The 23,936-nt window shown below is 56.6% G+C and overlaps 1 protein-coding gene across 1 annotated transcript; it reads right to left on the reverse strand.

The window, feature by feature from the left end:
- Positions 1 to 251: 251 nt before the first annotated feature.
- UNC13D (unc-13 homolog D) lies at positions 252 to 21,849 on the reverse strand. Its single transcript, XM_064395968.1, has 32 exons — positions 21,706 to 21,849; positions 15,773 to 15,805; positions 15,437 to 15,544; positions 14,726 to 14,785; positions 14,236 to 14,302; positions 13,977 to 14,154; positions 13,798 to 13,842; positions 13,340 to 13,408; positions 13,189 to 13,258; positions 12,772 to 12,876; positions 12,353 to 12,445; positions 12,026 to 12,129; positions 11,716 to 11,833; positions 11,067 to 11,191; positions 10,720 to 10,810; positions 10,386 to 10,442; positions 10,202 to 10,299; positions 9,916 to 9,967; positions 9,498 to 9,628; positions 9,136 to 9,256; positions 8,471 to 8,611; positions 8,213 to 8,311; positions 7,644 to 7,850; positions 7,404 to 7,472; positions 7,052 to 7,131; positions 6,733 to 6,838; positions 6,587 to 6,658; positions 6,381 to 6,464; positions 5,973 to 6,093; positions 5,278 to 5,401; positions 4,525 to 4,730; positions 252 to 4,433 (listed from the first exon to the last, which is right to left on the reverse strand). The coding sequence occupies exons 2-32, from the start codon at positions 15,803 to 15,805 to the stop codon at positions 4,330 to 4,332; spliced, it is 3,138 nt and encodes a 1,045-aa protein (XP_064252038.1). The 5' UTR covers positions 21,706 to 21,849; the 3' UTR covers positions 252 to 4,329.
- Between the last annotated feature and the right edge of the window lie 2,087 nt (positions 21,850 to 23,936).

Genomic DNA, 23,936 nt, shown 5'->3' on the forward strand with positions numbered 1-23,936 from the left:
AACTTATACTGAAGGACCAAAGAATTCAGAATTTCGCCTGTTTTGTGGCCCTTACATTTGAACTTTCCATTGCCACACTGCACTCATGGCAGAGCAGCCTGAAGGAATTAGCACTAGACCCTTCCCTTGCCCCCACCCCATCCTCTCTCAGCACTCTCTTTGCACAAGCACATCGACTTTCTCACTTTTCTCTGGTTCTTGAAGAAACACTTCCTAAATTTAGGTTTCTATCAATTTGTTTGCTGCTTTAAAAAAAAAATAAGGAGAGGAATATTGAAATGTGAATTTATTTTCTTAAGCATCAGATGGAAAAGAGAACTACATCTTTGCATATTTTGTGAATGTTCTGGTGGGCCATTTAAAGACAATTTCTGAACCAAATGAGGTGGGAGCAGGGGGAAGGAGCAGCATTCCTGACCCACTCCAGCAGTTGTTGCTGCCTGCTCCGTGCAGGAAGGACAAACCATAATCACAGCACTGCAGTTGAGGCTTAAGAGTCTGTGATCAGCTTTTGTATGGTGTAAAAAGAGCTGAAATAAACCTGGTGCTAATAAGTGCAGCCCCTGTCACGTACTGTCAGGCTTCCTTCTGAAGCAGGAACTCCCTTTACAGGACACACAGTAACACAGCAGAGCTGAGGGGGCTTCAAAACAAAAGTGGGGTCCACAAGGTTCCTTGGGGAGCAGCCCAGCTGAACAGCCCTGACCATGTCTGGGTCCTGCTTCCCCACACAGACAGACTCCTGAGTGGATAATGACAATTTCCTCCCCAGATTTTTGGGAGCTTCAGAAGAGCTGACCTTGGTGATGAATTGGGCAGGTCGGACACTTCTGAGTTGAGAGCTGGGGGGGAAGGAGTTGTGGTTGTGTTGTGAAACCACAGCATCCTAAAGGTCAATAAACTTTTATATTATTATGGAAAACCAACCTAGAAGCAGCTGGCTTGGGACAACACTAGCCTGGGTAGATCCAGAGCAACAAGCAGGGTCAGAGCTGTAGGTGAGAGCCAGGAGCTGAAGGATTTTAGGATTTTGGGCTAACAGGACCATTTTGAGCTCCTCTCTGGCCTTAGGGGCCATAGCCATGTGCCTGCAGTGGCACAGGAGGGACCCAGGAAAGGTCTCAGAGCTGGAGCACATTTCCTAAAGCAGATCCCACCCCTGGGGGTCCCTGCAGCTGATCCCCTGCCAAAGGGTTTTACACTTTTGTACATCTCTGAAGCTGAACCTGAGCCACTGGCAAGGCTTGTGCAGCTGAGACAATGAAGAGAATTCCTTACCCTGGGAGGAAGCCTGTAACACTGAATGGACTCAGTCATCCCTTGCTGTTCCACCAGCCTCTGAACCTCCTCTCTTCCTCCTTTCCCCCTATCTGAGAAGGAAGAATATTACCAGTGTTTTCCTCCAGAGTTACTATAATCCTTGGAGTGATGGCCAACAGCAAAATAGATGTTACTGATGTAAAACCTAGTATTTTAAAGGTGAAGTATTCCTGCAAAGTAGTGACTGCATTGGAGAGATTTCTGGGGCTTCCCCACTCTGTAGCTTCCAATGTTAAAACAGAATAAATACAGTATACATTTTAAAAAAATAATAATAATACACACTGCAGTATTTCTGGTGGCAATTCTTGCCCAGTCCCTTCCCTGCTTTCCCCAGGAGGAAGGGCACTGGGCAGAGGCGCCCCTAGTCCGTGTAGAAGTTGGCAGAATGGTGATCAGTGGTGTAAAACGTGTTGTTGATTCCATGTATAGAACTGTGATTTCAGCTGTCGTTCTCTCGTACTCTGTAAATATGTGTTTTGGCTGTCGGAAACCTGGTTTAGACTCTTTTCTTGGCAGAGTGAATTTGCATGTGGGGCTGGAAAGAACTCAATCTGTGTCACAGTTTCCAAGGGCAGGATGGATTTTTTTTTTTTTTTTAGATGACAATAAATTTTTATTTTTTTGCTAAGAAAAAAAAATACAAACCGAAGCAGTGTGTGCATGTGTGTGTGTGCGTGCCCGGGTGGATGTGCAGCCCCAGGCTCTGCTCTGGGCCTTGGGAGGGTGGAGAAATCTTTGAGGGCTTTGGAGCCCTCAGAACAACAGATCCGTGGCTGATTTTCACACAACTAAGAATAATTTCTCTCTGAGCTCCCCTCCCTTTTCGGGGTGTTGCAATTCACTTTCCTGATGGAGGTGTGGTGAAAGAGGGGGAACATCAATGCAGTGTGGTTAAGGTGGGGCAGAGACCTCTTTGGAAGTGGCAAATCCAAAAATTTCTCACCCAAATTCTTGGTCTGCACATGGATTTATGTCCTGGAAGAGCCAGGCTGGGCAGAGGTGAGCTGTGCCTGCACAGTGGATACAGTGTTGTGTGTGTTGGCACCCAAAACAACACACCTGGCCTGTGCACCCAAGAATTACCTGTTAACTAATCTGGTCTAATTAATGCTTCAAAGATGCATCAACCACTTCCCATTAGTCCAATCACTACAATAATCTGAATGGGCCCATTTGTATTGCAGATTATTGGTAAAACAATAAAATCAGTAGATCTAAGTGCCAGCCCCTTCCCTCTTGTGTTCTGGCCTGTGTGGGGTTCTTCACCAGGATTAGGAGGATGATGATGGAGACTTCTTCCTCTTTGTCATTCTTGCATTTGCTGGGAGCTGGTTTAGTGTGCTTCAAGCCTTATTTTTAATGTTTGGGCTGTTCTGCTTCATGGGGTTAGTTGTGCTCTGACTGATTAAGGTTTATTAGTGTTTCTCTGTAAAAGTTGGGATTTCTTTTAGGGTGGGAGAAGACCCACACCACTGCCTGTAGCTGAGCAAAAATTCATCTAAAACACCTTGAATAATACAGTGCAAACAACCTCAGAAGAGAGGTCAGCCCGTGCCACCTGCTCCCTTGGACACACCTGGCTGGTGGCAGCCCAGGGCAAGGTGGGACACAGGGATGTTTTTAAAAATAGATAAAAATGAGCTGAGCCCATATTCAAACCCCCAGCCCTGTGGAGTAAACCTCGTAATAAAGCATGAGGTGGCTGCCAGCAGGTGCCAGCCCCAGCTGAGCTGCAGGGTGCAGGCACTCCAAATGAATGACACCCCGAGACAGCATCCCCACAATCCCAGACCCAGCTCTGGAATATTATTTCTCTGCACTAAAAACCTAAGCCAGCAAATGGCTTCCTTGAGAGCCTGCAGTGCCTTAATCCCTCCTGCTGTGGGCTCTGTCACACAGATAGCAAAGGAGCTTTTTTCCTTTTCCCACCCCCGCATCCAGGATTTGACCTGAGCTGACCCAGAGGCTGCTCTGCCCACCGAGGGAGCAGCTGGTGCTCAGGCACCCGGGAGGGGGATGCTTTTAATTCCCTGGTTCCTGGCAGCTCCCAGGGACCTGCTGCAGCTCAAACATGGCCACCCCCTTGCAGGGTAGGGGTAGAGGGAGCTCCAGGTGTATAATTAGTACTAATTGCAGAGAAAACAAGCTCCAAAAACCCCAACAAATTGTTAAAACCACCTGTCTTGTCAGGTATTTTTACTGTGGCACTGGGTCACCCCACGTGGATGCAGCCCACTTCCAGAGGGACCCATGTCCCTGGCACAGGCTGGGAGTGATGCCAGGGACCTGCATCCCATGCCTGGGCTGTCAGCTGCCCAAAATTCCTCCTGATTTGGATGCCAGGGCTGTGATGCTCATTATTGCTGCCCGGGCTCCAGCAAGATCCCAGGCTTCCAGGAAGTCAGTGAAATTGGTGGTAAAATAAAAAAAAAAACAAAACACCCAAACAGACACAAGAGCTAGACATTTTAAAAAATGAGAAATTCAGCAGCTCCCACCAGACCTCAAGTGCCTTGTCCCACCCCACTGTGCTGCTGCTGCCAGCACAGGGCCACTGCCCCAAAGCACACAGCCCACGCATCAGCTTTGTGGCTTTTCATTTAAAATAAGAGGCTTATCCACAAGAAAATGAGGGGGGAAAGAAATTAAACATTTTAAAGAAAAATGAAGGCAGGTTTGGCCATGCCATGTTGCAGACAGGAGGGCTGGGGACGCGGCCAGGAGATGCAGCACTGGCAGTGACAAACTCCAGAGGGACGGACAGGGACAGCCACGCTTCCACATCCCTCGTGTAGTGTTACTAGTCCAGGCAGGCAGAGAAATCCCCTCCAGTCCACCTGCCCACCCTCCCTGGCTCATGGGGGTGTTGCTGCCCGAAGGTGGGGGTGAGCTGGGTGCTGGGTGCTGGCACAGGGACCCCTCTGTCCCCACACTCCCTGCAGATGGTTCTGGCTCCAACATCACCAAGGTTCCCCTTTCAGGGCCATCCATCTTCCTGTCCCTCCCTCACTCTGTCTCCTTGGACTGCTTGGCTCGTTGCTTGCGGAGCTTAACGAAGGCCTGAGCTTCTTTGTCCCTTTTCCTGGACTCCAGCAGCTGCAGGATCTCATCTGCCAGAGAAGGGGGGAGTGATGGAGGGAGATGCTCCCCACAGCCCCCTCGCCACCCTGCAGGGCTCAGCCCGGGGGGGACACACCGTACCCGCGGGCTTGGGGTGCGTGAGGGGGAGCCGCGTCTGCGGCACCCGGCCCGTGTCGGCCTCGTCCTCCTCGCTGTCGAGGCCGGGCAGGTGGCACAGGGGCAAGAAGGCTTCGCCCTCCAGGTCGTTGGAGCCCAGCACGTCGTAGTCAAACACGGTCAGCAGCAGACAGGCCCCCTCCTGCCGGCACTTCTCGGAGGGGATCAAGCTGCGGGGGCACGGCAGGCAGGGGATCCTCACATCCACCCCCTCAGGCCTCGGCACAGCCTTCTGTGCTCCACGGGCGGCCACAGCCCCGCGGTGACCCGAACCCCTCCAAGCTCAGGGCCTCAGCAGAACCCCGCAGTGACCCCAACCCCTCCAAGCTCAGGGCCCCAGCACAGCCCCACACCCTCAGGTGTTTGGGGGACGCCACTGTGGTGAAATCCCCGGACACGGCAGTCCTGAGGGGCTGTGGGGACGGGGGGCCCAGAGGGTGTCAGCCCCACACCCTCAGGTGTTTGGGGGACGCCACTGTGGTGAAATCCCCGGACACGGCAGTTCCAGAAACAGCAGCCCCATGGCAGAGGCTCCTCAGCCTGAGGGGCTGTGGGGCCCAGAGGGTGTCAGCTCCATGCCCTCAGGTGTTTGGGGGACCCCACTGTGGTGAAATCCCCGGACACGGCAGTGCCAGGAGCAGCAGCCCCATGGCAGAGGCTCCTCAGCCTGAGGGGCTGTGAGGACGGGGGGCACGGAGGGTGTCAGCCTCTACGTACAAGTCGAAGGCTTCGTCGAAGAGGGGGTGCAGCTCGTTCCTCTTGCACTGGGTGGTCCGAGCCACCACCTCGGGGAACTCGTGCCGGGGCTCCAGGGTGAGCTGCACGAAGGGGTCGCTGGAGCCTGGTGGGGTGCAGACATCAGCCGCCTCCCCTGGCCCCTCTGCCCCGGCATGAACCCAGCCGGGGGGGCTTGGGCACACTGGGGTGGCTGCGGGGGGCTCAGGGCAGCCTCACCGCGACCCCCAGCCTAGCATGGGCTCCTGGAGGGTGCGGGAACATCCCTAAGCCTGCCCGCACAGCGACCGGCCGGGGGTGGCTGCAGGAGCAGTGACCTCTCCTGGAGAGCGCCCCAAACGACAGCCGGACCCGGAGAAGGTCGCTGCTCACCTCACTTATTTTTTTATCTGTGACTGCTTTGCATGATGAAGAAAAGCCGTCTGCCCTCGCTGCTGGCTTGTGCCACAAGCAGCGGGACGTGGGCACTGTGTCCTGCTTGGTCCCGCCTGCCACATCCCACTGAACCACCCAGAACCAGGGCCACAACCCCCTCTTTCCCCAAATCCACCTCCTTGGATAAAAAAGCAAATCAAGGGAGAGCCCAAGCATTGCCAGCATCTCTCCTGACTGGGGCATACCAGGGACCAAGGGCAGGGGGCCCTGGGGCAGTGGGTCTCCTGCCCGCCCACACGCACCGTTGGAGTCCAGCGGGATGAGGTTGGTGGCGTTGAGCACTTCCACACGGAGTTTCTGCTCCGAAGGCCGGTACAGAGCTTTGATGGTCACGGCCCCGTACTTCTCTGAGCTCATGTCCAGCTGGGCAGTGGGGTACAAGGGTAAGGATGCTGTCCTTCATCCCCATCATGGAGAGGATGCACAGGGTCGGGCAGAGGCTCATCAGGAATTTTGGGGCACCAGGGTGTGCTGGAATCCTCTGGGATGCGTTGAGCCCCCTCCTGCTCAAGGCTGTGGCAAAACCTGCCCCAACAGCCCCAGGACTGGGAGGGTGGTGGGGAAATTCCAAATTTCCACAGGCAGGGCCTGTGAGCAAGGGTGGGATGTGGGATGTGGGAAGGGGCTGGGAGCACTATCGAGAGTCCTACCTGCTGCTGGATCCTGTTGCTGAAGTATTTCTGGATGAGTTTGCGGCTGCTGGCAGAACAGAGAGCCAGGTGAGCCTCCAGCGTCTGTGGGGAGGGGGAGAAGTGATGGTCAAGCACCTGGACAGGTCCACAGCCCGGGGATGTCCTCCCTGGCATCCCTTCCTCCCACAGGAACCCACGGGGACCCCCCATCCCCATCTCCATACCTGGAAGGCTGCACTGTGGAGGGTCTCCAGCGGCAGCCCACAGCCCTCGGCGTGGAAGCACAGCTCCAGGCTCTGGGGACAAGCATGCTGTCAGCCACCATCCAAACCCCTCTCCTTGCCAGCCACCCCCTGCTTCCCCTTGGTACCTTCAGGGCACAGAACAGCCTCTGGCAGTGCTGGACCGAGGGCACCTGCGGCCCCAGTGCTGCTGAGAGCACGGACAGGGTGTGGTGCCACAGGAGACTGAGGAGGCTGCAGGGGAGAGGGAGGCTGTGAGCAGGATCCAGGGGCAGGGCTGGAGGGATGGTCTTCAGCTGAAGGGCTCTGCAAAGCCCGAGAAGGAAGTGCCTCATCCTGCCAGCCCTGAAGTGGGATGGCCCCAAGCCCCATGGAGCTGAGGAGATGCCCAAGGGATGGTGACCCTGGTGGCCTCTGCCCACAGTGCATCCCAAGTGCCCTGGTCACCTTTTGAAGTTCTCCTGGACCAGATGCTCATTGAGGTACTGCAGCTCCGACTCCAGGAACTTCATGAGCGGGATGATGGACTGCAGGGAGAGGAGAGGGCATTGGGGAGGGCAGGGGGGTATCCAGCAGGGCACAGCAGGCCAGGGAGGATCCCAGAGAGGCTCCTTCCCACACGGGCAGGCTGTGCCTGGTGTGGTCCTGATGCTGACACGGGCATCAAGCAAAGCCTGTGGAGGTCTGGGCCCCATCACTGGTGTGTCCTGTGCTCCAGGCATGGGCAGGGGCCACTGATGGAGGGTGACAGAGGCTGCCCAAAAGAGATGGTCCAGGAGGGGCTGGACCAGATACTTACATCCTCAGGCTTCTGGGTGTCACTGGAAGATGAGAGCTCCTGGATGTGTCTGGCAATGCCCTTTTCCAGCTGTCAGGGAGAAACACAGGAAGAGACTTGGACTTTGCCCTCTGCACCAGCCTCCCCATGCCCAGCTCCACCTTTTCTCCATCCCAGGAGCATTATGGGCTTCAGGACACCGTGGGTGAAACTGCTGTGGGCCAGGTGAGGGCCAAGGGGGCATCAGTGGCAGGTGGTCACCTTGGTAGCCAGGGCTTTCACCACGTCGCGGACCTCGTGGTCCAGGCAGGCCACGGTGCTGTCGAGCTGGTTGTGCAGAGCGTTCTGGATCTGCTGGGGGTCGATGATGCCCCTCATGCGCTGCTCCAGCTGGGCCCAGCCCAGCTGTGATGGCAGCTTCAGCATCAGCAGCCGGAGCTGCTCGATGTTGTTCACCACGACGCAGAGCTGGGGGAGGTGGGTCTGCTTCAGGGTCCACACCACCTGGAGCATCCCACATCCCCATCCTCAAGGCAATCTCCATCATTATTCCCATTTCCATCTCCATCCTCATCCCTAGTCCCGTCTCCATCACCATCGTCAGTCTCATTTTCATCCTCACCTTTGTCCCCACCCCATCCTGCTCCCCCTGGTCACATCATTTCCCTCCTGATTTTCCAGGATTATGGTTTTTGATGGCCAACTGGTCCCTGTGGAACTCAAACTGGGGTTGTCAGCTGGGTTCTCAGCAGCTCAGCTCCCTCTTTGTCTAGAAGCCAGGGCCAAATCCTGCCCTTCCTGGAGCAACCAGGACAGGTTCCAATACCAACCTTGTTGGCCGCCTCGCCCTCGTTCTGCTCGCTCAGGGACAGAGCCTCAGCCCTCTCCTTGATGAGCTTGCAGTACATCAGGGAGATCTTGCACATGTCCTGCAGGACAGAGAGGAAACCAGCAGGACTGAACCAGGCAGCACGAGGACCACCATGGGCTCAGGGAACCCCATCATTGGGGTACTGGTTCCTTCATGGAGACACATCCCCAGGAGCAGGAGGAGGAAACTCCAGGTGCTGGTGCCCAGCTGTACAAACCTCCAGGAGATTGACCATGATCATGAAGGCCTTCTCAGGGTCTGGCCAGTTGAGCTGCTGCCAGGTTGTCATGATCTGGGCGTAGCAGGTGGACAGGTCAACGGTAGATGTGCTGTGCTTGTGGTACCCATAAGGCTTCAGCTGAGAGGCAGAGAGGGCAAACACAGCTTGAACAGAGATGCCATCCCAGAGAGCAGAGCTGCTCCTTCACTTTGGGGCTCTCTGGCCCATCATCAGCTCCTTACATCCCAATGTCATCACACAACCACTTTGGAGAGTGGAGATGAGGATGGATGGAGCAGCACGAGCTCCCTGCTTCCCTCCATACACCCACCCTGTGCTGCTGGACCCCACTAAGAGCAGCCTGGGCCCCATGGCTGCCTTCCCTCCCCTCTTCAGAGAGGTTAGAAGCAAAGGGGATTCTCACAGCATGGCCTGAATGCAGGGTCCTCAGACCACATGAGCTATCAGGGAGCAACGAGGGAAGGGACACAGGGACATTGTGTGGGGCCAGGGTGGGTGGGATCAGCTGGCCCAGGGGACCACATACTTTGTTATGCCTTTGGCAGAGGAACCAGACTGCTCCTGGGCTGCCCAGCAGCAGGGCATGGAGGGCAGCTGCAGTGTCCCAAAGGAAGGAGGGAGATTTCTCCTCCCCACGTTACCTGGTCCATCTGGATGGCTCTCTGGGCCCTCTCCAGCGTGGTGGTGTAGGCCTTCTGCAGCCACAGGGGCAATGCTTCCTCAAACCACTGGTGGAAGTTGCTCAGAGCCAGAGGTCCATCCCTATGGAGGAAGGCTCTGGTTCTCCAAATGCACAGCAGCGGCACGGGACCATCTCCCCTCCTGCTCTCACACCAACCCAGCCAGAGATCAGCCCAAAACCCTCTGGTGATGCTCCCACTGACACCAGACACCAACAGCCTGCTCTGACTGGAGTGCAAGTAGTGATGAAGGATCTGGAGATCCTCTCAGTTGCCTGCTGGATCCCTCCCTCTGGCACCTCTTCCCTCTCAGGGCTGGATACCTGCTTGGGAGGGAGTCCTTCATCTGATAGAGCTCCTGCAGTTTCCTGTAGAGATCAAAGAGGCTCTCGGCCGTGGGTCTGGACATGCTGCTGTCAACCTGGTGCAGCTGCTCCTGGACATGCTCTGCCACCTGGATGGGAGCAAGGCCAGGGGGACACAGTGAGGTCTGGCCAAGAAGGCTCCTTCTGGGGTGAGGATCAGCTCAGGGGACTCCTCTTCCTTTTGGGTGGCGTCTCAAGAGATTTGTTGGGTCAAATAGTGCCCATAGTCACTTCTGAGCACACAGGAATAGAGGGGGTTTCTCTTGCTCCCCTTCTAAGCTTGCAACAAGCAGTTGGCACCTGAAAGGTGGCCAAAAACCTCAGCCTGGCTTTAGACATTAGTTCCCCAAGGGCAGAGAAGCCCAGGCTTGCTCACCAGACTCTCCAGCTCCAGGTAGGCAATGGAGAAGATATTCAACTTCAGGTTGCTGCAAGAGAGAACCGTGGAGTCAGGAGCCTGCCAGCCCCAGCCCAGCAAAGCCAGGCCAGCAAACCCTGCCAGGCCATGTCCTGGGTGAGGACAGCACCGCCCCAAGAGGCAGAGGTGGGACCAAAGACCCCAGCTGTGGAGCCCAAGGGCCAAGGAATGAGGCATCAAAGTGCCCTGTCACTCTTGATCCCAGGGAAGGTGGATGGGGGTGAGGCCAAGCACTGAAACGTACGTGCTGAACAATTTATTCCAGATCTTTTGGCACTGCTTGAGATCTTCTATCACCTCCAGGAGGAGCTTGGACAAGGCTTTGCTATTCTCTTCTATGCTCTGCAAAGGAATGAACAGCTTATTTTGGATGCTCAGACATTCTGAGGCGACTTTGTCATGTTGGAGGGACAGAGATGGGAACTGACCTTCACCATGGGCTTGAGGTGCTGCTTCTGCATGTGGAACCACTCCGTGGTGCCTGACTGCAAGAGAGGAGTCCTGGTGGGATGGCAGGGAAGCAGGAGGAGCAAAGCCAGCTCTGTCACCCCCTTCACTTTCCCTGTCCCCTGGGTGAGGGGAGAACCTGTGGTGGGAACTACGGGCTGGGGCCGCCAGGTTGAAGGGTGGGTATTTCCCATGCCATGGTGATCCATGTGGATTTGCTGAGCTGTGGGCATTGGGCAGGGGGTGGAAGGAAAGGGACACCCACAGGGTCCCACCCTGCAGGGGTTGAGGGTTGGGGGGTGAGACCCCCAGTACCTTCAGAGCTGTGGAGACCATGTGGGGGAGGTCAGGGCTGGGTGTGCACAGCTCACGGAAAGCTTTGGTTTTGCACATCTGGACGAGGACCCTGCAAAGTGAGAACCCGGAGTGAAACCCAGCACCTGCCATCAGAAACAAGCACCTCTCCCCTCAGAGACCCTGCCCAAACAGCCTTCCCCTGCCAGCAACATTCCCACAGGGAGCCCAGCATGAGGGATGGGACGGGACAAGTGTCACAGCAGCCTAGACGGGGCAGAAAGGGCTCACACTGAGTTTTGCTGATGCTCAGGGCCTTGTCCTGAGCCACAGGACCCACATGCAGCTGGAACCAGTGACCAACTCACCGGAGCAGGGACTGGAGCCTCTCCGTGGACCTCGGGACAGAGAGGGGGAAAATGATGCGGAACCTACGGATGAGGGAGACCCCGTAGGTCAGCAGGGACTGGAAGGACTCGGCCAGCTCTGCTTTCTGGGGAGAAGAAAGGAAACATGCATCGTCCTCCTCAGTGACAGGCAGCTGCTGGCAGGACCACGGCACTGCAGGGGAGGGAGCTCTGCTCCCATTCCTTTCCAGACTGCTCCAGGGATGGGAAAAGGCCCTGGTGTCTCTGGTAGCTTCTCCCTGGAGGGGCTGAACTGAGCTTTGTGCTTAAACCTCATTGCTATGCATGGAAAATTCAGTGTCTCAGCAGGGTGCAGGGACGCTCTGAGAAAACAGGCTGGGAGAAGCAGAAATTGGGTCATATTTAAGTTTTGCATGAGGTTGTGATTGATGGCAGGGATGGGGGAAGGGGATGTCCGTGCAGGGTAAGGGGCTCTCCACAGAGAGGGGGAACAAACCCCTGGGAAATGCCCTCCAGACACCCTGGCACCCCTGTACCCCACAATCTCCTGCCCTTCCTGGACACAGGGACTGAAACAGCCCCAGGGGCTCTGGGAGGAGAGGCTCAGGGTTGGGTGCCTGGGGCACCTCTCCCTGATCTCTGCCCTCACCTGCTCTGGCCTCAGGCGCTCCTGCACCCACCGGTACTCGATGCTGGTGATCTGGTGGAGGAGGCAGCTGCTGTTGAACTCCAGGCTCTGGTACAGTTTGCTGTAGGCCAGCCACTGCCTGGGGAGGAGGGAAGGCTGGGCTGAGCCCCCTGGGGCTGGGAGGCACCCAGGAGGCAGCCACAGTCACAGCCGGGGTCACAGGGGGCACCCAGGTGTCCTGGGAGCAACACCTGAGCTCATGGGACAGACCAGCTGTGGTCAGAGGGTCCCAGCAAGGCCCCAGGTGCTGCACTGGGTGTGGGGTACTCACGCCATGTCCTGGTGGAAGTCAGAGAGGTCCTTCTGTGTGGCGTGCAGGTACAGCACAGTGCTGGCGTGGCTGCTCAGCTCCCCGTCCCAGGAGGTGCTGCCGGCCTGCCAGGAGGGAAAGGGGGAGGAATGTGTCCTGGAGCAAGACAGGATGAGGAGGAGAGGCACCAGGGGGGATGTATTTGAAGGAGTGGGAGCCCAGAGAGATGCCAGCCATCATCCTGACCCTCATTCCCATCACATAGTGTGTTGGGATGTGCTGCTGGAAGCCTCCCCAGCCCAGCTGCTGGAGGGCTGCTTCTGGTGCTGGCAGCAGCCCTGGTGGTACCTGGTGCTGGAGGATCTCGTGGGACACCAGCTGCTGCAGCAGGTGGCGGTGGACGGTGTAGCTGGGCTGTGTCCTGCTGCTCGTGGTGGCCCTCTGCAAAGAGACAAGGTAGAGAGGAACATCACCTGCCTGGACACACAGGGACACTGCCACAGTGGGGACACAGGACCCAAAGGCAGGGCTGGAGAGCTCTGGGTGCTCCAGGAGCAGGATCCCTCAGGCACTGAGTTTTCTCCCATTCATGTCCCATAAGATGTATAATGACAGAGCTCAGGGCAGGGTCCTGCACCTGCAGACCCTGGTGCTGCCACCTCTGCTCCTGGGGCTGGCACCTGTGGCCCCCAGACAAGTCCCAAGGGACAGGCAGCTGTCCCATCCTGGCAAGGCAATGGAAAGGACCTTTCCACACTCCATCCCACCTTCTTGTGCGTCAGGAGGAACTGCAGGTGACAGTGGCCCCGCTCGGGATAGGTCTCTGTCCGTGGCTCCAGCTGGTACCACTGGTCATTCCAGCAGTGCAGGTCCTGCAGGCACAGAGGAACAAGGGTAAACCCTGGGCAGCTTCCCAGGAGAAGGATCTCATTCAGAGACCAGGGGATCTTCATCCCACTGCCTTCATGGGGCAGGAAGGTTCTGTATTGATTAAAAACACTGGATGTGCAGTGACTGAGTGTGCTGGAACGACTGCAGCACAGGGAGGGACCTGCCATCAGTCTGTGGCTCTGAGACGGGATCCTGGGTGTGCCACGGGGCTGGGATCCTGCCCGGATCCCGGGAGGATTCACTGGGGAGAGTCCTGGGGAGTCCCTCGGAGGAGGGAGCACGGCGGCGCTCACCTTCAGGCGAACCACCACGTTCCCCAGGAAATCATCCTGCCCCTTGTCTTTGCGAGCGTCCTTGAAGATCCTGAAAGGCACAAACAGCCAGCAAATAAGCATTTTCCACCCCCTGTTTCCTCAGCAGCCTTGGGGCCACACCAGCACCAACCTTTTGAGGCCGTGGAGGTCTGTCAGCTCTCCCAGCTTGTGCCGCATCGACTCCACCACGTCCGAGTCCCTGCGAGGGCCGGAGGCAAAACCCACGGCGGGGAGAGGGGGAAATCCAGGGGATGGAAAAACACAGCAGGGAATTGCAGTGACGGTGGAGAAGAGAAAGCACCCGAGCAGGGAAGTGTCAGGGTTGAGGCCACCCCAAAACCCAGCTCAAATCTGTGAGCACGGTGGCTTCTCTCCATAAATTAAACCAGGGCTCAGGACCAGCCCTGCCTGGGCACAGCCAGCCTGGGCTTTCCCTGCTGGCACCCTGCACTGAGAACTGCTCCACGGAAAGTGATGGGAAAGGGGCTCCCAGCTGGCTTTAAGGCCTTTAAAAAAGCTGCAGATTGAATCCCAGGAGGCAGCACCCCTGGGGCAGGGTCCTGGGCTCACTGGGATGCTGTCACTCACCACATGTCCAGGTGGAAGCTGGCTGTCTCCACATCTTTAAACTCCCTGCAAGGCACCAGGGGACGTTGTTACTCGAGTAAGACAGGAGTGAACCCCCATCCCCAGCCAGGAGCCCTGGCCATGCCCTGCATCCCCCCAGAGACCCCAGAGAGCAGAGCCAAGGGCTGGGGGTGGATTACAGGATGAAGGTCTCGTTCCACACTGGGCTGAGGGTCTGGTTTATGACTTGGGTGCGATGGATTTGGTCTTCGGGGATGAGGTCTTTGACCACAGCCTTCATCCTCTTCCTGGGGTCGGGGTGGGCTGGCTCCTGGCTCCTGGCCTCGATGCCCAGCAGGCAGTAAGGGTCACTGAGCCCTGTGGGGGCAGAGCTCTGGGAATTCCCCTCGGGAGCAGCAGCTGCCCCTCTCCCCACGGGACACCCACCCCTCCACTTACCACTGACATCTTTACCCAAAATTCCCTTGGCTTCCTTCACCGTGGCTTTCAGGCAGTAAATGGGGCTCTGGAAAAATGAATAAACAGCTATTAATGTGAAGGGTCACTCACACTGTGGGGAAGGATCAACCCTGGGTCATATTTAAGTTTGGCAGGGGGTTGTCACTGACCTGATGGCAGGGATGGGGGAGGGGGGTGTCAGTGCAAAGGATAAGGGGCTCTCCACAGAGAGGGGGAACAAACCCCTGGGAAATGCCCTCCAGACACCCTGGCACCCCTGTACCCACAATCTCCTGCCTCTCATGGGACACAGGGACTGAAACAGCCCCAGGGGTTTTCTCCAGCTCCACTCTGGGGCTGGAGCAGGACCTTGCCATCAGCTCCCACCCAAGCACTGACAACCCCAGGGCACCCCAAATCCCAACCACAGGGGCTCGGGGGCACTGCAGCCCCCCAGCACCACCCCAGCTGCACACTGGGGACACTGTACCTCCAGCTCCATGACCTGCTGCATGATGACACCGTGCTCCTCCGCGTTCATGCCAAAAGCCTGTGTGGATATTGGGAATGGTGATGGATGCTGTCCTGCTAACAGGGGCTGGAGAGCAGCCAGGGGCTTCCCTCTGCTCCCTGGGAGCCAGCAGCAGCCCAGGGGGAGAGGAGTGTGGCAGAATCCAGCAGGAAGGCTGGAACCAGCTGAAAGCTCTTGAGGGAGAGCCTTCTTCCCACCATCCTCAGCCTAAGATAAACACTTCTCCCCAGGGCTAATATTTCCCAGCCACAGGATGCTCCCAGCCCTCCAGCTGGATGCTGCTGCTACATCTTTCATGGTGCTTGTTAAAAGCTCCCTGTGAGTGACCCTCATGATTATTGGCTCCAAACAATCAGAGAGAAATTGTGTGTGGTGGGGGTCAGGACTAGTTCTGCACAGGTGGGATGGGGCACTTCCACATCCTGGCCCCTGGCACATGGAAAGCCCAACCTTATTCAACATTAATATTCTCAAGTTTGCAAGTAAAAGTTTGTTATTCAGCCTCCTGAGAATTTTGTGGTCTCCTGTGAACCCCAGAGTAAATCAAAACCCCTCTAGAAACTCACTGAGCGAGCCTGGGGCATAACAGACCCCTACCATCCCCTGTAGCTGGGAGGATGGACATGTCAGGGGACAGGTTTTGGGGACCCTGTCAGGAAGGGGATGCACCTTCTGCACGTAGGAGTAGAGCTCCTGGGAGTCCTTGACATGCTGCTGCTCGGGCTTGCCCAGGCGGTGCCGGATGGTGTAGAGAACCTCCTCGTAGAGCAGGGCCAGCTGTGGGGGACAGTGCTGACACCTCGTGTGGGGACAGGGATGTGCTCCAGGCATGCCCCAGGATCAGCAGGATTTCCTCCTCACAGCTCCCCAAGCTCCGTGCCAGGCCCTGCCACCCCCTGCATCCAGCCCTGCACTGGCTGTCCCTGGGGAGCTGAGCCACGTCCCCAAGCCCCTGCAGCACTGCCACCCCCTCCAGTGCCACCAAGGGAGACCACAGTGGGGTACCTCTTCCTTGGAGAACCGGTGGGACAGATCCATCTGGGGAGAGAAGAGAAGCAGAGAGGTTTCCCATCAAGAGCATGGTTTGAGCAGGAAGTCGTGGCTGGACAGGGCAGGGCAGCCAGGATGGGGTGGCATCACCCACAGCACGTGAGGGTGGGATGTCCCAAAGGATGCTGTGACACCCCATGGCCGAGGGACAGTGTCCCCCATCACCCACCAGCAGGGCAGCACGGGGGGCTTCACCCCCAAGTCCCATGAATTGAGGAGGGGGCTGCGAGGGTGGAAACAGCAGCTTGGGGTGACCCCCAGGAGGGTTTAAAAGCCACCCACCCCTCACCCCCCAGAGCCACCCACTCCAGCAGCACCAGGCTGGAGAGCAGAGCAGCTGAGGGACAGGGCAGGGGGCCAGAGCACGGTGAGGAGCTCCAGGCTGGGCAGGGAGATGCCAAAAACCACCAGGATTTGGTGCACTGCTACAATCTCTGAAAGCTGCCAGGGAGCACTGCTCAGCCCCACTTGAAGGATGCCCAGGACAGCACTGACTTTCCAAACAGGAATTAAATCCAAGTGGTGACACTGCCAGAGGAAGGGGACCGGTGTCCCTGTGCCATCTGTCACGGGTCCTGGCACTGGAGCCTCTGGGAGCACAAGGGGGTGACACCAAAAAATGCAGCAGAAGTCTTTAAAGTGAGTTTGGGATTTTCTCGGCTGAGGGCAATTTGCAGAGCATGGTCCCAGCACCTGCTCATGCAGGGCTGGTGGGGATGGATGGATGGATGGATGGATGGATGGATGGATGGATGGATGGATGGATGGATGGATGGATGGACAAATCCTACCTGTGGGTCAGCTCAGGCCCCAAAGTGACCTTAGGAACCCCTAACAGAAAAAAATAAACCAACCCTGAGCTTTAACATTTGCTTATGGCAAATCTAGGGCTGGCATAATCCCCCGGCCATCTGGACTGAATTCAACCCTTCCAGCCCCAGCAAGTTTAACCCTTGAGCTGCTTCTCTCCCACCTGCCTCCACATCCCTTCTTGTACCACTGGGGGCTGCTGGGGGCTCTGGTGGCTCAGTAGCCCCCGTGAAAGGGGTCCTGTTGCACTCAGAGGTCCCAGCCTGTCCCTGACAATGTTCCATGCACCTTCTGCTGCTGCTGGCACTGTCCTGCCTGTGCCAAGGCACGGGGGCATGGCCCCATCCCAAACCTTTCAGCATCCCCACAGCTGCCCCATTGCAAGGTCACAAGCACACAGGGGACAGAAAAAGGACTTTATTTCTCTGCTGCTGTTACTTATCAGCAAGATGCAAGCATCTGTTCCTCGCCCAGCAGTGGGGTGGCCCAGGAGGGCAGGGGGAGGAATCCCTGCTGGTTTTGGGGGCAGCTCCCTGCTGTTCACTCTGCCCTGACACGGCTGCAGGATCTGCTCCCTGCTCCCACGTGCACCCAGGACTGGTTAAGCTTAAGCTGAGCTGAGCCACCAGGACGTGTTTACTGCTGCTAATCCTCAAGCCAAGAGCCCAGCTCAAATCCAGTAGAGTTGTTTAATCCAGGCCTGGATCCAGCTGCAGCAGTGGGGAGGCAGCAGGGACAGGGGTGCTCAGGAGGGGGGACAAGCCCCTGAGAGGGGGACACCCCCAGGACAGACCATCCCCAGAGCTCAGCGTGGGACATTGTGCCCTCGTGCCCCCAGCAGCACTGGGCAGAGCTGTGGCTCCCATCTCACCAGGACAGACACACAGACAGGGACCCAGAGGGATGCAGAGGGACCCAGAGGGAGTCAGTCATTTTGGGATGGCCTGGAGCAGGGCTTTGGGGTGGCTGTGGCAGCACAGAGCCCGGAGGGGCTCAGAGGGACTCTCAGTGGGGGCACAGAGCTGAGCTGACCCCGTATGGACCCTGGGGTGCCCACTTACCCGGGTGGGTACCCCCCTGTGTCGGTCACCGCCAGGTCTTGGTCCCTTTCCCCCCATTCCCTTTCCAGCCTCATTGCCCAGCAGGTCCCTGGGCACAGCCACCATCACCTGCCTGCTGCCACCATCCTTCAAACACCTCCCCATCTCCCTGAGCTCAAACCCACCTACCTCGGGGCTCTCCTCCCCGGGGAGGGTCCCCGGGGGGCTCGGGCCAGCAGGATCCATCTCGGGGGAGGCAGAGCGTGGGGCAGGGCTGGGCTCTGCCTGCAGCTGCAGCCTCCTCAGAGGAGGAAACCACAGCCCTTATCGGAGCGTGGCCATGTTAAGACAGCGGAAACGCGCGGGGGCTCCTTGCAGAGCGCCCCGGAACGCAGGCGCCCGGGCCTGCTGCCCTGAGCCCCAGCTCTGCTCCCCTGAGCCCCAGCCCTGCTCCCCTGAACCCCGGCTCTGCACCCCTGAACCCAGCCCTGCTGCCCTGAACCCCAGCCCTGCACCCCTGAACCCCAGCCCTGCTCCCCTGAACCCCAGCTCTGCACCCTGAACCCTGGCTCTGCACCCCTGAACCCCGGCTCTGCACCCCTGAACCCCAGCCCTGCTGCCCTGAACCCCAGCTCTGCACCCCTGAACCCCGGCTCTGCACCCCTGAACCCCAGCCCTGCTGCCCTGAGTCCCTGCCCTTCTCCTCTGCACCCCTGGCCCTGCTCTCCTGAATCCCGGCCCTGTTTCCCTGCACACCAGCCCTGCAACCCCAGCCTTGCTCCCCTGAACCCCGGCCCTGCTCCCCAGAGCCCTGGCCCTGCTCCCCTGCACCCCAGCCCTACTCTCCTGCACACCAGACCTGCTCCCCTGCTCCTCTGAACCCCAACCCTGCTCCCCTGCACCCCGGCCCTGCTCCCCTGCACCCCAGCCCTGGGGACTGCGTGGCTCACATGGCATGGGGGCGAAAGGAAGGTGCCTGCTACCACTTATGAGCAAGGAATTGGGAGCAAGTGGAGAGAAATAGTCCTGAGAAGGCAAAGCCCAGCAGGGGAAGGGGACGATGGAGAGGATTAGTGAAGGCAGCACGAAGGGTCTGGGCTCTGATGTGGTTTTGGGATCCTTCGTGCTCTGAGAGCAGAGGCAGGGACCTTGCAGAAAGCAGGGGGTGTTTTCAGCCCCGGGGGATGGGGGGATCTGAAACCCCATGCAAAAGCTGCAGGATGAGTCCTTGCAACACCCAGGAGAGTTGCACAAGGTTGGGCTGAGAACAGACAGAGCAAAGAGCCAAGAACAGCACTCAGAAAGGGCCTGTGACCTTTTCCCAAACGGGCTGTCCAGAAGGAGCTGGTTACTGAGAAAAAAGCAGAAAGAAATGATGTGGAAAGCTTGTTCTTTACCATCAGCTTTCATTCTTGTAAATGCTTTATCAGATTGCAGCTTGCCAGGCAGTTGCCCTCCTCTCGAAGATCCCTATCAGGATGCTCTCACTGACAACAAACTGGGTGGGGGAAGGCTTGGCTGGGCACCAGGAGATGGCCAGGGGCAGAGCCAGTTTGCTCCTGGGGGTGTGTTGTGTCTACAGGCACAGCTGCCGGGCTTTGGAGGAGCTGTTGAGCTGCACAAGAATTTGCTGCTCAGCGGCCAGACCCTCAGCCCCGGGAAGAACAAGGACACCAGCCCATGCTCAGTGTCACTGCTGGGGTTTGGTGTCACTGCTGAGGAGCCACAGGCCCTGTGCAGCAGGGCAGTGACTCACCAAGGGGAGGTTTTGTCTTCCCCACACCTTTCCGGCCCCTGGATGGCACAAAAACCATGAAAAAGCTGTTTCAGATGGCAGTGGCTCCACACTGGGATCAGTGGTACTGTGCAGGCACTCAGGGACTTGTGCTGAACCCAAACAGAAAACCACGACCATGGAAACTGCACTTGAAAGTTTGTCTCAATAGCAGAGAAGGAATCAGAGTGCATCAGCACAGAGCCCCACAGCACGCTGGCTCCAAGCAGGGCTGCAGGAGGAGGCTGGCAGCAGCATCCCTGCCAGAGGATGAGGGCAGGCAGCCAGTCCCTTCCAGCCTTGCACTCATCCAGGGCTTTAATCGAGGCAGGTTGCACTCTTTTAATTGCTTTAAGAGAGACACAACCTCCCTTTGCCCTGGAACCCTGTAAGAGCAGGTTAATGGCAAAAGGGGTTCCCTGAAGCTGTGGGACCAGGAGATGGAGAAAGGGCTGAGAGCAGAGGCAGGGGGTTGATGTGGGGGGTGGATTTTCTTTATCCAGGTCAGCCAGCACAGGACTGGGGCCAAGAGGGGCTGCACAGCACAAAACCACTGAATTTCCAGGAGCAGAGGGATGCCAAGACAATCTACAGAATAAAAATCCAGAGATACAGTGAGACACCCAAAAGCTGAAATGCACTCCTGAGATTTTTCAGCCTTGTGTCCTGAGGTCTGAAAAAACCTGCTTGTTACACTCCTGCTCTCTCCCCTGTCAGGAGGGCTCTGGTAACTGTCCCCAGAAATTGGGTGCCCCAAGGAACTGGGTTCAGAATCCCTTCTTGTGCACTCCCCAGTCTGGCACTGGAGCCACCTCCTCACCCCACCCCTGCTGAGGATGCCCTTCCCTTTGCTGTCAGAGATGCTCAGAGGTGCTCACCCAGCCCTGCCAGCCTCAGCCTTGGCTTTATCCAGCCTTTTCCACTGGCTCACCTTGGGCAAAGCTTTAAAGCATCTCCTCCCTCGCTGATGGGGGGGATGTGATGGAGAAGCCAATTCCTGTCCCGTGACACCACAAATGCAGTTTATTGATCTGGGACATCAACTCTGTGCTCCCTTGCAAAATATTGTTAGTAGGAACTAGAGAAAAGTGCATGATGGCCTTTGGAAACCATTGCTGTCATCTTTGTTTTTAGCTTTGATTGCAAAAGCAAAATCTGGCCCAGCAAACAGCAACCCCAGAGGTAAAGGCAGGACAGGGACTCAGCATCCTTGAGCTGCTCACACCTTTCACTGCTCCTTGCCAACAAAAAATAACAGCAGTCAGGATGTCTCTTGCCTCAACCAGCACAAGAGAGAACAGCTGAAAGAATTTAGTCAATCTTCAAATCCACTTCTCTCCTCCTTGTAACAGTTGAGAAGTAAAATCCAGTCATAACTATTGCTAAACATCAAGCAGTGACCCTCCAGCCAGGAGCTGGTGGCTGGGCTGGGCTTGTGCAGGCTTTAGAAAGCAAAAGTTCAGCTGCAGTGTGGAAGTGTCTGTTTAAAAACACTTTCCCCAGGTGGGCACTGCACTGGTTTGCAATGCCCGCTGGAAATGCTCAGGCCCAGCCCAGCAGGGTGGGAGCACACAGCTCCCATCAGAGCAGCAGGGTCCTTGGGAAGGACTCTGTGCAGGGATCACATGGATTCCAGCCTCTGTGGGTGCCATGGGAGGGCTGGCTGGTGATCAGGTCTCAAAAGCAGCAAATATCCTTTTTCCCTACCAGCACCCCCTGTTCCACAAAACACCAGTGACAAAAATCCCTGAGCTCCAGTATTTGCACCTCGAGTTTCTCCTTGTCCAGGAAACAAAAGAGAAGCCCTAAAAGCAGCTCCAGAATGAGCGAGGATTTCTGGTTAGTAGAGACAATCCTGATAAACTCCATTCCCCACACTGGCAGACAATTAGCAAAACATCCCAGACATCCAAGGCAGGACTTTCCAAAGGGAGGGGGCTGGCATTCCCCAAAACAGCCCCTGCTTCCCATGCTGGCAGTCTGCCTCCCAAAATAACCAACACAGATATACACATATATAGTGTGGAGTGAAGCCTTACATTCCTTTTAAAAACAAGTCATCCTAAAGGAAAACCCTTTATACCTGCCCCCAGTATAAATAAAGTCCACAGCTCAATTGTGAATGGGGTGGTAGGTGATGCTGAGAAAACACATCTCCAAAGAGCAAGCATCATCACCTTCTTTATAGGGAATCATCTTCCCCTCAAAGGAAAACCTGCTAGGAAAGAACCCTCCACCAGCATTAATAGCATTTTATTTCCTACCTCCTCCTGTCTTGATCCTGAAGCCGCAGCCTGGCCTCACTCTTATCTCTCAGATGGAAATGGGCAAATAGTCAAAAAACTGATTTCAACATGTTCCTCCCTCACTTCTCCTTTAAGCACGGGGTCTGATGACTCTGCAGAACCCAGGGCGCCTGCCAGGCTTTGCCAAAGGGGAGACTGCAGGCACAGCAGCAGAGAGGAAAGGAAGGGGGTTTCAAAATGAGAGACATCCCTGTTTGCCCTCTTTGGGCTGCCCAGGTGAGGAGTGAGGCATCCCCCACTGAGTGCTGTGGGGCCAATGATTCCATACCCAGGAGGGATGGCAGTCATCCCCCTCCCTGTTTCCTGTGGGGCTCTCCAGTTACTCCTGCCCTGAGCCCACATCTCTCCTGCCACAGGCTCTCCTGAGCACTCTGGGGGCACCTGACAAAATCTGGTGGCACCTGGGAACGAAGTGGGGAACACACAGATGTCCCACCTCATTTGGGACACCTCAGAAGGATGTCAAGGCAAACTCCATCCCTCTGGGAAGAGCAGAGGGGACTTCCAGCCACCCACACAGGACAGGGCAGTTGTGAAAGCTCTGTTTCCCTTGCCTGTGCAGGAGCAGAGGTTTGCCACAAGAGCTGCCAGAAGGGAATGCAAGGATGACTCTGAGGAAGTCACAGACTTCATGTGTAGACTGGGATGTCCCTCATTTGCCTCACAGCACCTTGTGACCACTTTAAAATGTTTTCACCATCACTGTCATGTGCTGTCTTCCACTTCCCTCTCCCAGTGAGATAATTCCATTTCAGACACTGGATTTATCATCCCCTCACTGCAGGGACAGAGATTGGGGGACACATTTCAAAACCAATTTATTTGCTGGTTTGAGGGCTGAGTTGAGAGCAGCAGGACCTACAGCATGTGCCTGAGCTGAGGAGGGGCCAGGGGGATTCTTGTCAAGGTGGCAGAAACCAGGGCTGACACCCAGTGTAGAAATATCTTTGTGTATTCCATCACCATCTGTCAGAGCTGGGGCAGTTCTCTGCTGTTCCCTGGGCAGTTTTTTCTTTATCTCTCCCACAGCCAATCCTCCCTCCAGCAGATCTCTGCTGTTCATTGCCAGGGAGTGTCCCTGCAGGGCTGATCAAATTCCAGCATCCCATGGGGAGATGCTCCGCCCAGGGGAGGAGCCAAGCATTCCTACCTGGATACAATCTGAGCCTGGAACAGCACAGCAGCCTTTGCCCCCTGCATTCCCAGAGGAGCAGCTTTCTCCTGCCCTGCATTCCCAGAGGAGCAGCTTTCTCCTGCCCTGCATTCCCAGAGGAAGAGCAGGCCCATCTCCAGCAGCCCTGGAGCTGCAGAAGAAAACTCCCCCCTTGTGCAGGATCCCTGCTCCAGCAGAAGCACAGCTGGCACTGCAGGAGGGCTGAGCCCCCATGGGATGGGACTGTGCCACCACCCTGACCCACAGGGCTCAGCTCCTAAACTGACTCCACCAGTGTTTTTTTTATTTGTACTATTACATTTGTAGTTTTTAAAATTTTCCTAGTAAAGAACTGTTATTTCTACTCCCATGTCTTTGCCTGAGAGCCCCTTAATTTCAAATTTATAATAATTCAGAGGGAGGGGGTTTACATTTTCCATGTCAAGGGAGGCTCCTGCCTTCCTCAGCAGACACCTGTCTGTTCAAACCAAGACACCCAGGTACCTCCATGCCCCCATGGTGCCCATTAACCAGGTTATTCCGGAGCACAGGTGCCAAATTACTGAGCAGCTCCAGCACAGAGCATTCTCCCCATGGCTTTTCCACCAACAATTCTCCCCACACATTTGCCAAAGTCCCAGAGGAGCCCAGCAAGCTCCAGGGAGCCACAGTCTTGTGATGGGAGGAGGCTGCAGGACAGCCCCTCCCACTGCCCCCACATTCCAGAGGGACACGCCAAACCATGGAATATTGCTGCAGTCAGTCTGTGCCACCGTGTCCCAGCCAGAGCCCAGCCCTCAAAGAGCAAAGTGCATGGAAAACGAGGAGGAGGAGACAGCTTGAGCAGGGGAAAGGAAAAGTTTAGAAAGACAGATTTGCTGAGCTGGTAAATGGAGCCCAGCTGATACCTTTTGCTCCAGTGTCCAGAAACTGTAGGAATTGTGTAGGGAATGGCAGGTGGGCTGGGAGGACCCGGCAGGGAGGGATCCTGGTCTGTGTGCACCCTGAGGTGAGAGATCCAGCAGCCACCAGCAGC

Source organism: Passer domesticus, chromosome 20 (assembly GCF_036417665.1).
Source record: "Passer domesticus isolate bPasDom1 chromosome 20, bPasDom1.hap1, whole genome shotgun sequence".
Taxonomy (NCBI): domain Eukaryota; kingdom Metazoa; phylum Chordata; class Aves; order Passeriformes; family Passeridae; genus Passer; species Passer domesticus.